Below are 14,677 nucleotides of genomic sequence, written 5' to 3'. Positions count from 1 at the left end.
TCATAAATTCATACAGTATATGTGTTTACTTAGCAATAGCTGTCTAAATAATTCTTATTTTAAATTAATAAAATCTCATGCATTGCTGCATTTGTTGTTCTTAGTTATAGTACTGTTTCACTTATTTACTAAGTACAGGTTTTTTTACGGTTGTCTGAATAGAGAAGTATTTATTGTCAGTAAAAGTTGATGTGAAATATATTACTAAAATTTTATTTCACTCTCTAGGACTTTTTATTCTGTCCATTAAAYGATCATAAAAAGTAACATAAATACAGATTCTTTTTTTTTCCATGGGCTAACGAAGAAGTCAGTCATGTTGCCCCTAGACAAACAGAAGGTTTGGCAAAGGAGAGGGGAAGGACAAATGCTCTTGTACATGATGACAGATAGATTATGGTATAGGAAGCAAAATAGGTCTCAGTTGTCTTTGAAGTATGTAATTTTCATATATATGGAAGAACAGTGACTTTTCTTCTCCCCTGCCACCTGGTTGGTACTGACTGATCGATAAGAGCTCTTGCTGTGAACTTATATGGGAGGTGAACAAATGTGGAGGCTTCTGCTGACTAAGACTTATTATTTTTGTGTTTTGTGAATGTGAACAAATGTTTAATGGGGAAGATACTCCTGTGCAAGGTTATTCCTGTTCTGATTTTGCATCTATTGGCACAATACATGWGATTACAGCTGAGAACAGTGTTAGTACAGTCACTTAGATATCCTACAAGGCCCTTATGAACACAGAGRCCTATCTTCAGCTCTAGTCTGCTCCACTCATGGGTCTGTAGCCTTTCATGCAAGTTACTGTGACAGTGTTTTCCTGTGGGGCAGTGGCTTTCCCCCTGTCTTGTGAGGTTACTATCTGGCATGGTTTAAGCCCAGCTGAAAATTCAGCCCCAGGTAGCTTCACTCCTCCCCTATTCCCTCTGATGAGAGAGAGAAAAAGGCAGAGATCCCGAGCTCMAATAAGAGCAAGGTACTGGAAATGGCAAGGAGATAAGAAAATTAACAGTAAACAGTAACATTAATAACAAAAGCATACTGAAAAAGAGGGTGATTTTCATACAAAAAATGCTCACTGACTTGCCCTGCGCTTCGGGTCCCAAGACAAAGAACAAAATGGCTCTTCAGACCCTCCACATGCATGTTTTTTTCCCCAAAGCTGAGACAATGAAAAGTAGTGGCAAACAGACTGTCAGCTCTTTCTACACTTCCTTGATTCATGTTTAGTAAAGTTGTTAATATATAAACACTGCAAAATTAAAACTAACTTGATGTCAGTTTCAGGAACATTTCAAGACCGTTAAGACTAGCATCTCACCCTACTGATTCTCCATTAATTCAAGTTCATTCAGATTGACAAAGAATTTTATCCTCTCTATCCCCCTCTTCTCTCCCTCCCCCAAAACAGAAAGCTGTGCTTAGCTGAGCATATTTGTCAATTTAGAAGTACACAAAATGTAGATTTTTGATGCTGTAGGTTCCCTGTTAATAAAAGTGTGAATGCTTTCCTTTTTTTAATCAATACAGCTATGAGGTGTATCAAAGAGGAATAATTTTCTATCCTTCTCTTGCTTTTTGTTAATACCAAAATGTGATAGTTCAGGAATTATATTCCCCAGTTCAGTTTTCCCACCAAAACACTCCAAAGCACCAAAGTGCTGCTGACTCCCCTGTCTCCCCTCCCCTGCCCTGTGGCAGGATGGAGAGGATAACTGGAAGCACRAAAAGTAAGGATCACAGGTTGAGATAAGAGCAATTTAATGGAAAYAGCAATGAGATAAGAAAACAAACAGGAACAGCAGCAATGTYAGTAATGGAGTGTACAAGAGGCGAACAGGACCCCCAACAGAACCCCACTGTGCTGTAACCATGTGACCCAGAAACAACTGCCTTCCCCTGTCCCTGGAAAATTACTCCAGGTGATGTAAAATAATCTCTGTATCCTGGCCATGCCCCCTTCCGGCAACTGCAAAAATTAACCCTGTCCTGACCAGTACAAGTGCGCAAAGATTCCTCCATACAAAATACATTAGTTTCTGCATTGTGAAATTAATTTTTTGCATATATTAATATGAAAAAAAGTTTGTAATTTTTTTAAATTTATTAAAATATGTTTAATTTAAACTGTTTTGTTCTTCTATATCAAGACCAAAAGGAAAAGCTGATGCAAGACAACAAAGATCTGCAGTTACGCTACTTGGAACAAAAGCAACAGCTAGATGATCTGAAAAATCAAGTGACCTTTTTGACCAAGGTGAAGTATATTTTTGTTTCAAATATGAGAAAAAAAAACCCCTTTATGTATTATGTATAGTGCAGATACTTATTGAAAGTCGAAGAATATAGAAAAATAAGTGTTTATTTCTTCATGCTGTCAAGCAAAATATCATGTCTCATGAGAATGTATCTTGTTATTCTGAATGTATTTCTTCAATTCACATCCAATAACATCTTTCAATTAAGTTTCAGGAAACTGATGCTGAGGCAGAACTCAATGGAACCGTCTTGGTTATGAAGGTAACCCTCAAAGACTGAGCCTATGAGAGGTTGGAACTAGATGATATTTAGGATCCCTTTCAACCCAAACCATTCTAGAATTCTGTATTTTGCGTTCTCTTCATTCTATTATTTTCTTGTTTGTGCAAGGGGTTCTTGTATGTTGGTTGGTAGGTTGGTTGGTTTTGTTGGGTTTTTTCTTTTATTAAACCCTTGGCTGACCATCACATGCTTTATGCATACCTGGAATTTTCAAGGGCTGAATTATTTGAGCATCTTTTAGTAGTTAATGCCTCAAGCTCACATGTGTGCTTTTGTCATTTTTTAGTAACAATAAATCAGAAGGGAAGATGAAAAATTGCCAAAATTAAATCTAATTTTATGTAAATAATTCACTATAAAATCAAAAGTGAATTAAATCAGATTCACAGCCATTTAWGAAAACCTGAGTTTTTCTCAGTTAAATGACTTGTCATGTTTATAAGTTATAAATGTTTATAAGGTTATAAATGACCTATAATGTTTACTAAAACCAATTTTGTTTATTAATTCTGTAATTGATGCAAGCATACCATAAGCATGGAAGTTCTAATATGTTGTGTAGCAATGTGTAGCAACTTCTCTTTGTTTATTAAAACAGAAAAACAAAACCTATTGTTTTTTCTTTTGCACAAACTAAAAATGGAGTGAGAGGAATAAATCATTGAACAAATMATTTTGCAATGTTTCCACTGTTTGGGTGACTTACCATTTTATTGTCTTGAGGAAGTGTTTAYTGTAATGATGATTATATAATAATAATAAAAAAGAAAGAAAAAATACAAAAAAACTCAATGAAAATTAACCCCCCARTATTAAAAACAGAGGGAAGATAGATTTGAGAATAATAATTTAGGTTTTCTWCTTTTACTGAGGCAGGATTATTAATTATAAATAAGGCAAATGTATCTGTTTGTATTTTCAGTGGATAGATAGGAGTGCTTGCWTCTGAATATCTGATACATTTTAACTGGTTCCTGATAGTCATGAGATTACATTGCTGAAATCAATCCTGACACATTCCAGTCTACCTCATTCCTATTTTTGTGTGTTACCATGTGCTCAAAATTTATCATTTTCTGCTTACTGTCTTACTGTTGTACCAAAGTACATACAAAAGTATGTGCCAGTGTTGCATTTAGCCAGRCACTAATATATGCAAGTCTTTTACAAAAGTCTTTTCTAGCAATTTTTCAAATGCTCTCCAGGATCGAAAGCAACAGAAGAATGTGGACCTTCTGTTCTTGGAAAAAGTGGAAGATGATATGCATAAAGATTTAGAATACTCCCTGCAGAAGCTGCAGTTAACACATGCGGAAACAGTGCAAGAACTTGAAAAGACAAGGAATTTGTTAATTATGCAGCACAAAATTAGCAAAGATTACCAGGTATTAAACTCACAGTGGAAAATAACCTGATAATAACACTTTAACCTTTGTAGCTCTGACACTTGTAATAATTAAGACTTGTAAATTCAGCCACAAAGCCCTTCGGGGCATAGGGAATCAAACATAAAATCTGCTGTTGCTGAAGGTACTGTTTAAAAAATGTGAATCCAAGTGACTATAAGCTGTAGCCTTTTAGCTCATCCTGCTCTTATCATTCAGAATGTGCCTTATTGAGATTATCTCTGGGTTCCTAACAGGTCTTCACAGGTAAGATAGTAAATGTGCTTATCAAATAAGCATCCTTTTCCATAGCTCTCTGCTTTCATTATCTTCKTTCTACTTCCACTGTTGGAGTATTGCAGATCACATTTTGACTTCCATTCAATTAATTAGCATTTAAAGTAACAAAATCATTRAAGAAACCGTTGGGAATGTTGTCCTGAAAGAAAAGCTACTCTGTTTTTCTTTACGATGTTTTTAGATTTTGTTGAAATTAGAACTGATTTGTTGTATTGATACATTAAAAACTGATGCTATTTTTGCATAGTCAAATGTTCTTTCCTCAAAATAACTATATTTTAATTTATAGCCAAAAGCATGAGCAACATCAGTACAGGCAATCCTCAGAAATTCTTTTTACATGCAATTTTTTTCAGACTGAAGTAGAAACAATGACAAAAAAGATCGAAAGTCTACAGAAAGACTAYGAGTTAAAACTGGAACAGTATACCCATCTTCTTGATATTAGAGCTGCACGCATCAGAAAACTTGAAGGTATCTTTAAAATATATTCTTCATTAATTTTTTAGTATTTTATCTCTTGCAAATTACTGTTGTAAATTTGTTCTTCAGTTGAGACACTTTTCCATTCCTAAMACTGGTAGAAAGGTTAGTTCTTTAATGGAAAAATAGCTATTCCAGTCAATTTTCATTAACTTAAATGACAATTATTAATTAAACCAAAGCCAACACAGTGTTTTTTATGATGCAGCTGTTGCTGAATAAGAATAAAATTACCAACTTGTTTTTTTTTAATAAATCATACTTTTATGGTCAACCTTTTATTTCGCAGTACTGTCATTACAGAATCACTTTGTGTTACTAGAATCCCCAAAGTCTTGTTATCATATACTGACACAGTATTTCAACAGGATGAATTTCAAGTATTTTTTTAACGGTTTCACTGTGTAAAAGGTGCATAGGAAGCCTCAAATAGGATATTTTACAAACACTGATGTTGGAACAATTTCACATTTTGTCTCCCAAGTTGCATCTGCTGCATCATGGTTTATGTCCTAATTCTGTAAGCATGTATTTTGATTTCATAGAATTATACAATCCCAGAATGGCTTGGGTTGGAACTCTTCTCATTCCAAGACCCTGCCAGGGGCAGGGACACCTTCCACTAGAAGGTTACTCAGAGCCCCATCCAACCTGTGTGAACCACTTGTTAACCACTTAACCACCTGAGGCTGGGAAACATAATGAAGGTCTTTGCTGATAGTTCTATACACTCAAGATTTAATAGATGTTAAAAGTAAGATGTATTACTTCTTTGGCAAATTTAGTTCAACCCTACAAATATATGCATCTTAAATCTCTGCTATATTTGCATAGTGATACTTACTTTGAATATTGCGTATGACTTCTGAATTTTTGCTTTTTAACTCCCTTATAACCTGATAATAACTGTTGGGGGCCTGTGTCTATTTTTATRTATACTGAAGCGGCTCCACTGAGGAAATAGTCTTGATTGTTGTCAGTCTGCTCAGTGGGGATTTGGTGTATGAATTCTTTTTGTAATGCCTTTAGGAAAATAACATTGTTAATATAATTGAATTCTGCTTTTATCCTTTCTTCTCAGTCATTCATTTTATTTGATTTTTTAAAAAGACAGTCAYATTATAGCTCTGTTTTATGTGTTGCAGCCCAACTAAGAGATATTGTCTATGATGCAAAACCACTTAAGTCCACACTAGAAGTATTGCCAAGTGATCCAGTGGATGGATTTGTTGAAACTGTTCATTTAGAAAGAGGAGAGAACGTTTTTGAAATTCATATCAGCAAAGTGATCTTCTCTTCTGAAGCTATGCACACTTTYGGTGACTGGGAACCTGCAACCTTTTGTACTTACGCATTCTATGACTTTGAACTTCAGATAACCCCAGTGGTTCATGGGAATGCCCCATCATATGACTTCACTTCTCAGTTTCTTGTGCAGTCTGATGACAGCTTCTTTCACTATATACAGGAAAACAGCATCACACTTGAGGTTCATCGTGCGTATGGCATAGATTATGAAACGATTGCTTCTTGTCAACTTAAGTTCCGTGAGATCTTGGAAAATGATGGCAAGATCTACAACACAGCAAATTTAGTTGGTAGTTAATCACAAAGGATTCTGTTTGATCATGTATCACTATATTGCATGTGATTAATAATGCGTATTTGACCAAAAAATAATTTGTGCATTACTATTTCAAAAGGAAAAAAAGTGTTTACAAGAATGCTATTTTGGATGTGCAGCATGTCCTTATGATTCTGACAGCAGTTGTGGAAAGCTGGGATAGGTGCCATTTTGCCCAAAATGGGTTATAGCCACAGGGTAAGAGGGGAAAAAACCCAAACAGGAGGCACTTGCACTTCGCCCAAATCAAACATCAGTGCTTTATATCTGGCCCAAATGTCATAAATACATCCTCCCATTCCTTATCAATAAACAAAGGAAGAAATGGTRTAATTTAAGCTGGTAAGACAAAGGTCACCATGTAATACTGAAAAAGGTACARATTATGGTGATTACAGTTAATAATATTTCATATAGTTGCATAATCTAGGGGAGTGTTTATTTACATTTTGTGCATTATTTTAAGCACATTTATATGCAGTATATTAAAATAATTTTAACATATCCTGGACAAAACACTTCTAAAAAGTATTGAATGTTCTATGCTGCTTACTTTTTCTTTTGGAAATGTTTTTTTAGATCARCATATTCAGTGACCTATTAGCTGCCCACTGTTGTAGAGAATCTGGTTTAATAAGGCTTTATAAAGTGGAACTTTTGCCAGTAATTTAAATTGCATACCACTTTTTGGGACACTTCTAACTGTTTATATACAAAACYGCCCTAACCTTTATTTGCCTTACGGAGATAAAATAATGAACTTTGACTTGACTSTATAGTAAATATATAGGTGTGAAAAATGGTAGTGTTTTGATTTTGTATCATACAGGAGGAGCCTAAGGAGTTGTTTCTATTTCTAACATGATCTGCAGATCTCACATGACAAACACTGTCATAATGCATAGGCACAATCTTTAATTTGTGGCTGTTCTATTCTATAAATTAATCTATTTGTGGCTTTTCCTAGCTTTTGAGTAATGTACCTTAATGTTGAAAAGAAAATTAATGCAWTCCCCTATTCATTCCTTAGGAAAAACAGGACACATTCAAAATTATGGTACCATAGAATACTGGATCAGGTTACAAGTTCCTATGGATCAAGTTATTATTCCCTACAAACAGAGGTCAAAGGCTCTGGGATATATAACAGCCAGTTTTAGGGAACATGCACAACCATTCCAGGTACGTTTGGGTCTGTACTTGATAGAGAGAATTACTTCATGGAGAAGAGAAGCTTCAGGGTGACCTAATTGCAGCCTTCCAGTACCTGAGGGAGCCTATAAGAAAGATGAAGAGAGGCRTTTTACAAGGGCATAGGACAAAGGGGRATGACTTCAGACTCAAGGAAAGTAAGTTTAGATTAGAAGGTAGAGATTCTTCATAGAATCATAGAATAGGCTGAGTTTGAGGGCACTCATCAGAATCATTGAGTCCAATTCCTGACCCTTCACAGACAGCCCAACAATCCCACCCTGTGCCTGATAGGGTTGTGCAAATGTTCCTGGAGCTCTGGCAGCCTTGGGGCTGTGTGCATTCTCTGGGGAGCCTGGGCAGYGYCCCACCACCCTGTGGAGGAAGAACTTCTTCCTGATATCCAAATTGTGCCTTTTCTGACATAGCTCCAGCCATTCCCTTGAGAGGCACAGATTGCCTGGAAAAGCTGTGGCTGCCCCATCCCTGGAAGTGTTCAAGGCCAGGTTGGACAGGGATTGGAGCACCTAGTCTAGTGGAGGTGTCCCTGCCTGTGGCAGGGTTTTGGAACTAAATTTTATGTTCCCTTCTAATCCAAGCCATTTTGTGATTCTGTGGTAGTTTTGATAAAAGAAATTGTTGATTTTTTTTCTAATTCAGATAGCTTAGTTCAAGTCTTGATATGTTCAGACTGTAATAAAGATTCTTGAACTGGAAAATACCCTAGCAATTTTTCATATCAAGAGATCAAGAACCATTTGAATTGTATCTTGCCTGAAGAGGCAAAGTCTTAAACTCAGTTATTTCTTTTCACTGAAATTGTCACTAGAACATTTGACATTATTATATTTCATTTCCTTAAGCTGTGACAGATGTTTTAATATCATACKCATAAATGTTCAACAAACCAGGTGTTGTATCAGTAGAATAGGTGAAGCCGTTSTTCAAAAAGGTCTTGAACTTCTTAAATTGGAGTATTACGAGATTTAGATTCCTTCACATTGTTTTTCTTACTGAGTTTTTTAGCTAGATATTGATGAGAATTTTGACAATGTAGTTCACTGCACAATCACATTTAAATAAAGGTCACAGAAAAAGAAGGGACTTTCAGACATCTTTAATAGTTGTTTAAGAAATAAAAGTAAAATGGTTGGAATGTATAAATGAAAATACTAGAGTTTTTAATGGGCTTTTTTTTAATCTAAGCTGTTTAAAAATACTCTATGTCTGGAGTAACTGTAATGTTTTATATTATTTCATAATGTAAATTTGTATTATACTAAAATCTCAATGGGTTCCATGATGTAATCTGAGAAGTATGTTGTGTATGAATTCTGTTAAATGATTGTGTCTGTTTAGAATTTAATTTAGTGCCATTATATTTGGCTTTGAAAAAAATTAGGGTTCCTCAAAATTTACTGTAAAATAACTTGGAAGTAAATTATCTTTAATATTTGTTTATTACAGACACCAACACTCAAACTGAAGCACCGTGCACCTCAAGCACACAAGAGAGTCTCTTTTCTGGATCGTAGTACAATACATATGGCAGTAAGTTTTAAGTATTTTTGTCATGCATGTTGAAATGTAAGTCTACTTATGGCTCWGTATGGGCGATTTGTAGAAGTAATAATCAAGAACACTGGATTATTTTAGCAGCACTATACTGGGATGTCCGAGGCAATGAATGATAGCATAGTACTTCATATAGGTGGGGGATGCAATGCAGGGGTATTTGTGTGACTCCCTCAGAATTGCTTGATGTCTTCCACAGTTTGCAGGCTTCAATTTGCATAGGCTTAGGGCAGATCTTAACAGGGCCAATCAGCTCTCTGCACTGTGTTTCTCAGCTCTCAGCATTATTAAAGTGTCTTTCTGCAGTGTACCACTTGCATCGCATATAAATTGCTCTATAGAAACCCACTTGATCCAAACAAATCCTGAGTGTTGGTATGCACAATTTGACACAGTTCAGAGTCACCTCAAAATGAAATTTATTGGCTGAGATTGCACACGTTATTAAAACAATTACACTTCTTTACCTGGGATACACTGTCATCTGTACTTCCTTCTAGCATCTAAGAGAGTCTGCATGGAACTAACTTAAGTGTATTTGCTGCATTGTGTAAATTTTCATATTAAATAATTTGCATTCAGAGAACTAAGAATAGACTATTTAGCCTTTTAATTAAAGCCAGTAAGTAAAGGTAGGTTCTTCAACAGGTAATTATAAAAGGCTATGATTATATATTATATATTATATATAATTATAATGTTAATAATATTGCATTTATTTAAAACTAGCTGTGAGGTTTTTTTTTCTTTCATAAATTAGTTGATTGGATTTATTTTTTGAAAGGTTAACATCAATTTTCCATTAACAGGTTCTGTTACAGTTTAATTTACTATGACTAGAACTTTATTGTGAGTTATGCAATAAAGGCTGGAAACAAGAACTAAGTCAATGTGTTGCATTTATTAACTTTAAAAAAGGTCAAATATTAGTGAATATAATCTTTTGAGAGCTTAGATAGGAAAAACTGAAATGTTAGCCTGGATAGTTATACACACAAAATATCTTCAGTTGTCCAAACAGTAACTTCTCAAAGTTTGAAAATTTTTTACAAACTAGGATTTTCTAAGTGAGACAGCTACTTGGTCTGCATCAGAAGTCTTCATTGCTGCATTGGCAGGTCCTCTAGCTGTTTTAAAAATCTAAACCTTGGTGTCTGGTTAGAGACAAAAGTACCATTAGGCGTAAATAATGAAACTGGTGGGCCTTCTCTGAGTCTTGTGATGAAATGGCAAGGGAGTGTCCATGCAAGAAAAATAGAAGTTTGACAGATTAAAATGAGAGGTTTGTTTCATTTTCCAGTTCCTTTTCTGAATAGCAGAGAATCTAGTTCTTAGTTAAAGTTCTTATCAATGTGATACATGCCAAAGCAAATAGTTGTTCTCAGAAAAGGAGAGTCACTAAAAAGTGGGATGAAGGGTTTGACTCACCGATCAGCTTGTAAGAATTGTCCAGCCTCATACACAGAAGCTGTAGCAGAGGACAGAACTAGTGATGCTAATGCATGGAGGCAAAGGAGGATGTAATTTCCTGTCCAAATGCTTCTCCACCAGTAAATTTATACCTACTTTTGTATATTAATTGTCTATTGTATATTAAAGGCTTCCCCTTATTTTATTCCTAACTTACGGCACTGTATTTGAAAATAATATGGAAGTACTTTAACATTTAAAAGGCAATTCCATAGAGTTCGCTACAATTATAATAATGACTTAACTACAGATTTGAGATAGTAACATTCATACCAAAGTCAATTCACATGCACACAGGTAAAACTATGTGCAGGCCTATGTGTGTAAATTTAGCTATCAAAAGTCCTTCCTGGGTTCAGTGAAATGCTTGCATCAAATCTCTTTTGTGTTTTCCACCTGGCAAGGCTTGSAATTCAAAGAATGTGATGTGTGGTAATCAGCCCAGGCCTCCTATCAGTGAAGGTCTTACAGGTATCACAGACTAGAGGGTTTGCAAGCTCTGAGAGGCCACTCTCAGAGAGAGCAGTGTGGTGGAGCCGCTACTGTCCACAAGAACTCAAATGGTTTCACTCAGGACTGCTGTTTATAGGGTTGCAAGGTGATTGATGTTGGTCATCAATTTCCCTCTTGGCCAATTGCTCCTGGTCTTTTTTTTTTTTTTTTTTCCAAGTGTAGTAGCAATGAAACCATTACACTTGGGCTACAATTCAAGGTAAATTGCTTACCAAGGCTTAAAATGACAATTGCTTATCTTTCGTTTCCCACTTTAGTTAGGCAGCTGATGTTTCGATTGCCCCCACTTCTACCATGCCAGAGGTTTTGCTATGATCCAAGGGTACCTCACAGTTCAACTGATAGGTCAAGAGACACTTCACCAGTCAGCTGGTTCTGTCAAGGCTTATAAGGAGTGGCTGAGATCACAGCAGCATTGAGGATGATGTACTTGTGGGTGATGTAGGAGGGATGCACCRCCACAATATGTAGCATTTCAAGGAGAAGAAAAGTATTAAATATTGTAATTTATATTGTTCCAAYTGGTTGTAAAAGTAGCTTGTGGCAAATTGGCAAACTGTAGTTTCTAGCGGTGTAACACAATATTTAATCACTGGGTCTTATCTTCCTTTTAYTTTTCTACTTTAAAGCTCATATGGGGCTTTGATTGAGAAAAGTCTCTCTCTGACCATATCAGGTGGTATTGGTCAATTAGAATAATCAAAAAAATGTTCTCTCTGAAACTGTCATCCACAAAGTGCAACTCTGTCACTGAAGGAATTAATAAGAATGCCCAAACTTTGTATAAAACACAGTGGTTATGACAGATCTATAACAAGCAGGAACATAAACATCTAAAAACACGTAAAGTCAGTTTTCTATGACTTGAAAACTTCTAGGATAATCTTGAGTTACAGAACAAGGCTCTAATGTATTTGTTAACATTGCTTTGCTTTGTGTGGCTCCAAATGTGTTAGAACAGAAAGAGCTCTTTGGGTCCAGTGTTGGAAAACTCGGATGTTTTGTGGACACCTGAAAGATTTTTCATTGATCTGAGAGTGGGAGGTGAGGCATCAGTATGTGTGAAAAATTCAGTCCTAGAAGRGAATTGTTGGATAATAAATAATGCRCAGGCAATAAAGCACTGCAAATTTTGACAGAAGTTGCCTTGTCTATAATTCAGTATTCACTGATGAGGTATTACTCTRTGTAACTGAGAGAGTAAGAAGAATAGAAAGAAGAGAATAAGATTTCTTCAGAATACATTGTACACTAAAAATATTTTACCTTAGATGACTTGTTTGTACTGTGTAGCAAAGCTGATTCTTTTTAAATATTCTRTTAGTTTTGCTTTTGAGACAGAAAATACTGTATAATTCAAGTTATAAAATGATTAATAATGTGGTGGTGGTGGTTTTTGTGGTTTAGGGTTTTTTGGCTGAGTCTTGTAGAACTTGTAGAAAAAGATGAAATATAAATTAGTCTGAAAATCAATCAGGCTGTATATATGTTGACAGGTACAAAATTATTATAATAGTTATGTTTTCACAAATATACATGGTTAGATAAATATCTTTCTGCTGTATCAATTATACATTACAGCAGTTGACACCTTCTCACTATTTCCTGCACTGCATAAGCAATACAATTGTTAAAAAGCTCTGGATAATGAATGTGGGTCACAACTCTTCAAGTTTTGAAATTTAGTAACTTCTGCTATTCCAGGGGTGTTACTAAAGACTGTAAGTTTATCTTTTTCTATAGCATGTGGTACAGGAGGCTAAGCACCTGTCAGATGACAAGATGAAGGAGATGGCTGAAGAAATTCAGCAGGAAAAAGAAGAGCTCTCTCATGTGTCAGAGGAGCAGCTGGCTGACCAAACATTGATTACTTCTAAAGATAAGAAAGAAATAATTGAAGAACTGGAACCAGAAGGTAGAATTCATWATTACTAATAAGTACCTGTATTTTCTGAGGAAATACCTTTCTATTTTCATAAGCTTTTCTTACTGGTAGKGGAAGCTGCCTCATTATGAAAAGCTTCATGACAGTAATTATATTCTAGTGTACTTKACAGCTGGGTCGTGGATAAGATGGTGTTGTTTTCTTCCCAAATGGAAACCATATTGTAATTGATTGCAAAAATCTGMTATATTATTTATATTTATAAAATATTGAAGGAAACTTGGTTTCTGTTTTAAAGGTCTTTATATTCTCCCTTAGAACTATGCTGTTCCAAAGACTGTTTTTTGTCTGCAGATAACAGCCAATGCTCATAATGCTCATATCAGAAATCTTTCAGACATTGAGGCCTAGTATGCCATATCACATCTGTGGCACAAAGTTGTTAAATTTATTTAAATATTATAAAAGCCAGGTCATCCTGTTCCACCTCGGAGCTTACACTGTTTATTACGGCAATAACCAAGTCCATGATATCAAGTTTAAAATAAAATCAGAAGCAGAATGCTAAAATTTTATGTTTAGTTGTTTGAAGCTTTTGCATAAGAATTCATTAGAAAGATTGGAAAAACTTGCTAAATGTTGATGTTGAATACCTCTTGTCTTTTTAAGTAATTCATGGGAAAAATGCTCTAAAATGATCTAGAAAATAATGCACCTGCATGTAGAACTACTTTTTTGTTTTAAAAAAGTTGCATTCTTCTTTTATATATGCATGGTGTTAAAGAAAGTCAGAGCAAATCCACAAATTCAGGCCTTATATAAATCTAACAGTTGCACATACTTGGTCGATTGCAGGACTTACTCCATTYTTGCATCTGGAAAACATTACTGTTTTTTAACAAACCAGAAAAATTAGAGATTAGATTACTCCAAAGGTCATTGATTCTCAGTGTTAATCTTCTTTGAGGAAGAGAAGAATTACATGTCGCTTACTCTTTTTATATTAGAAAAGGAAATTTATTGCTATCAGATTTCTCATTAAGTCTTAGGTGGTCTAAAATATAGTGGGGATTACCTGCATTGTTGTTTGGTTTTTKTTTTTTTTTTTTAGATCAAGAAGATCATCAAGAGGATGATGCTGTTGAATCAATAAAAACTGACAGTGATGACTGTATTATTTCAAGTCCAGTATCCACAAATATTAAACAGCTGAGTCAGAGTATACATGGCAATTATTTGGTAAGACTAAGAAAAATATTTTAAGCCTAATGTCCTGTAAGAGTAGCTTTGCTATATCTACRTCAATTTTCAGTGAAGCTGTACAGTATCAAATCTCTTGACCTACTCTTAAAACCAGCAATTCAGGACTTGAAGTCATATATACAAAATAGTACAACATAATACAAATTTGGAAAATTTACTTTGAACAGTATTTCAATAGGATTGTTCTCAAAAAGCTAGTATTTCACAATTTTAGATCAAACATTGACTGAACTTTAAATATAAAACTAGTACTTAAAATTAACAACTTTTAATATTCTGCAATTTCATATCCTAGTGGTAGTTTGATTTTTTGAAGTGCTCTTCTAAAGGCTATGTGATATCTTACAAAGTAACTAGCAGCATGAAATGTGTATGAGAAGTATTGCTCCCTTTTTTYGAGCTGTAGAAAGTATTTCTTAAAAGAAGCTATATGTCCTCAGCTAC

The 14,677-nt window shown here is 35.0% G+C and overlaps 1 protein-coding gene across 10 annotated transcripts in view; it reads left to right on the top strand.

The window, feature by feature from the left end:
• RPGRIP1L (RPGRIP1 like) overlaps window positions 1–14,677 on the top strand; it is a 61,752-nt gene that overhangs the window by 34,647 nt on the left and 12,428 nt on the right. For 8 of the 10 annotated variants that reach the window (XM_057375014.1, XM_057375007.1, XM_057375010.1 and 5 more), the window contains 9 exons: window positions 2,154–2,260; window positions 2,470–2,523; window positions 3,750–3,929; window positions 4,586–4,703; window positions 5,858–6,310; window positions 7,367–7,518; window positions 8,995–9,078; window positions 12,829–13,000; window positions 14,082–14,209. In XM_057375014.1, the coding sequence (XP_057230997.1) occupies window positions 2,154–2,260; window positions 2,470–2,523; window positions 3,750–3,929; window positions 4,586–4,703; window positions 5,858–6,310; window positions 7,367–7,518; window positions 8,995–9,078; window positions 12,829–13,000; window positions 14,082–14,209 (1,448 nt within the window). The remainder of the gene's footprint in view (window positions 1–2,153; window positions 2,261–2,469; window positions 2,524–3,749; window positions 3,930–4,585; window positions 4,704–5,857; window positions 6,311–7,366; window positions 7,519–8,994; window positions 9,079–12,828; window positions 13,001–14,081; window positions 14,210–14,677) is intronic. The other 2 variants (XM_057375012.1, XM_057375009.1) reach the window with 2 other exon arrangements.

This window comes from Malurus melanocephalus, unplaced genomic scaffold, assembly GCF_030028575.1.
Source record: "Malurus melanocephalus ecotype Western Australia unplaced genomic scaffold, MMel_1.1 scaffold_237, whole genome shotgun sequence".
NCBI lineage: Eukaryota > Metazoa > Chordata > Aves > Passeriformes > Maluridae > Malurus > Malurus melanocephalus.
Note: the sequence above shows the minus strand (reverse complement) of the source record. Positions and strands in the feature narration are given on the sequence as shown.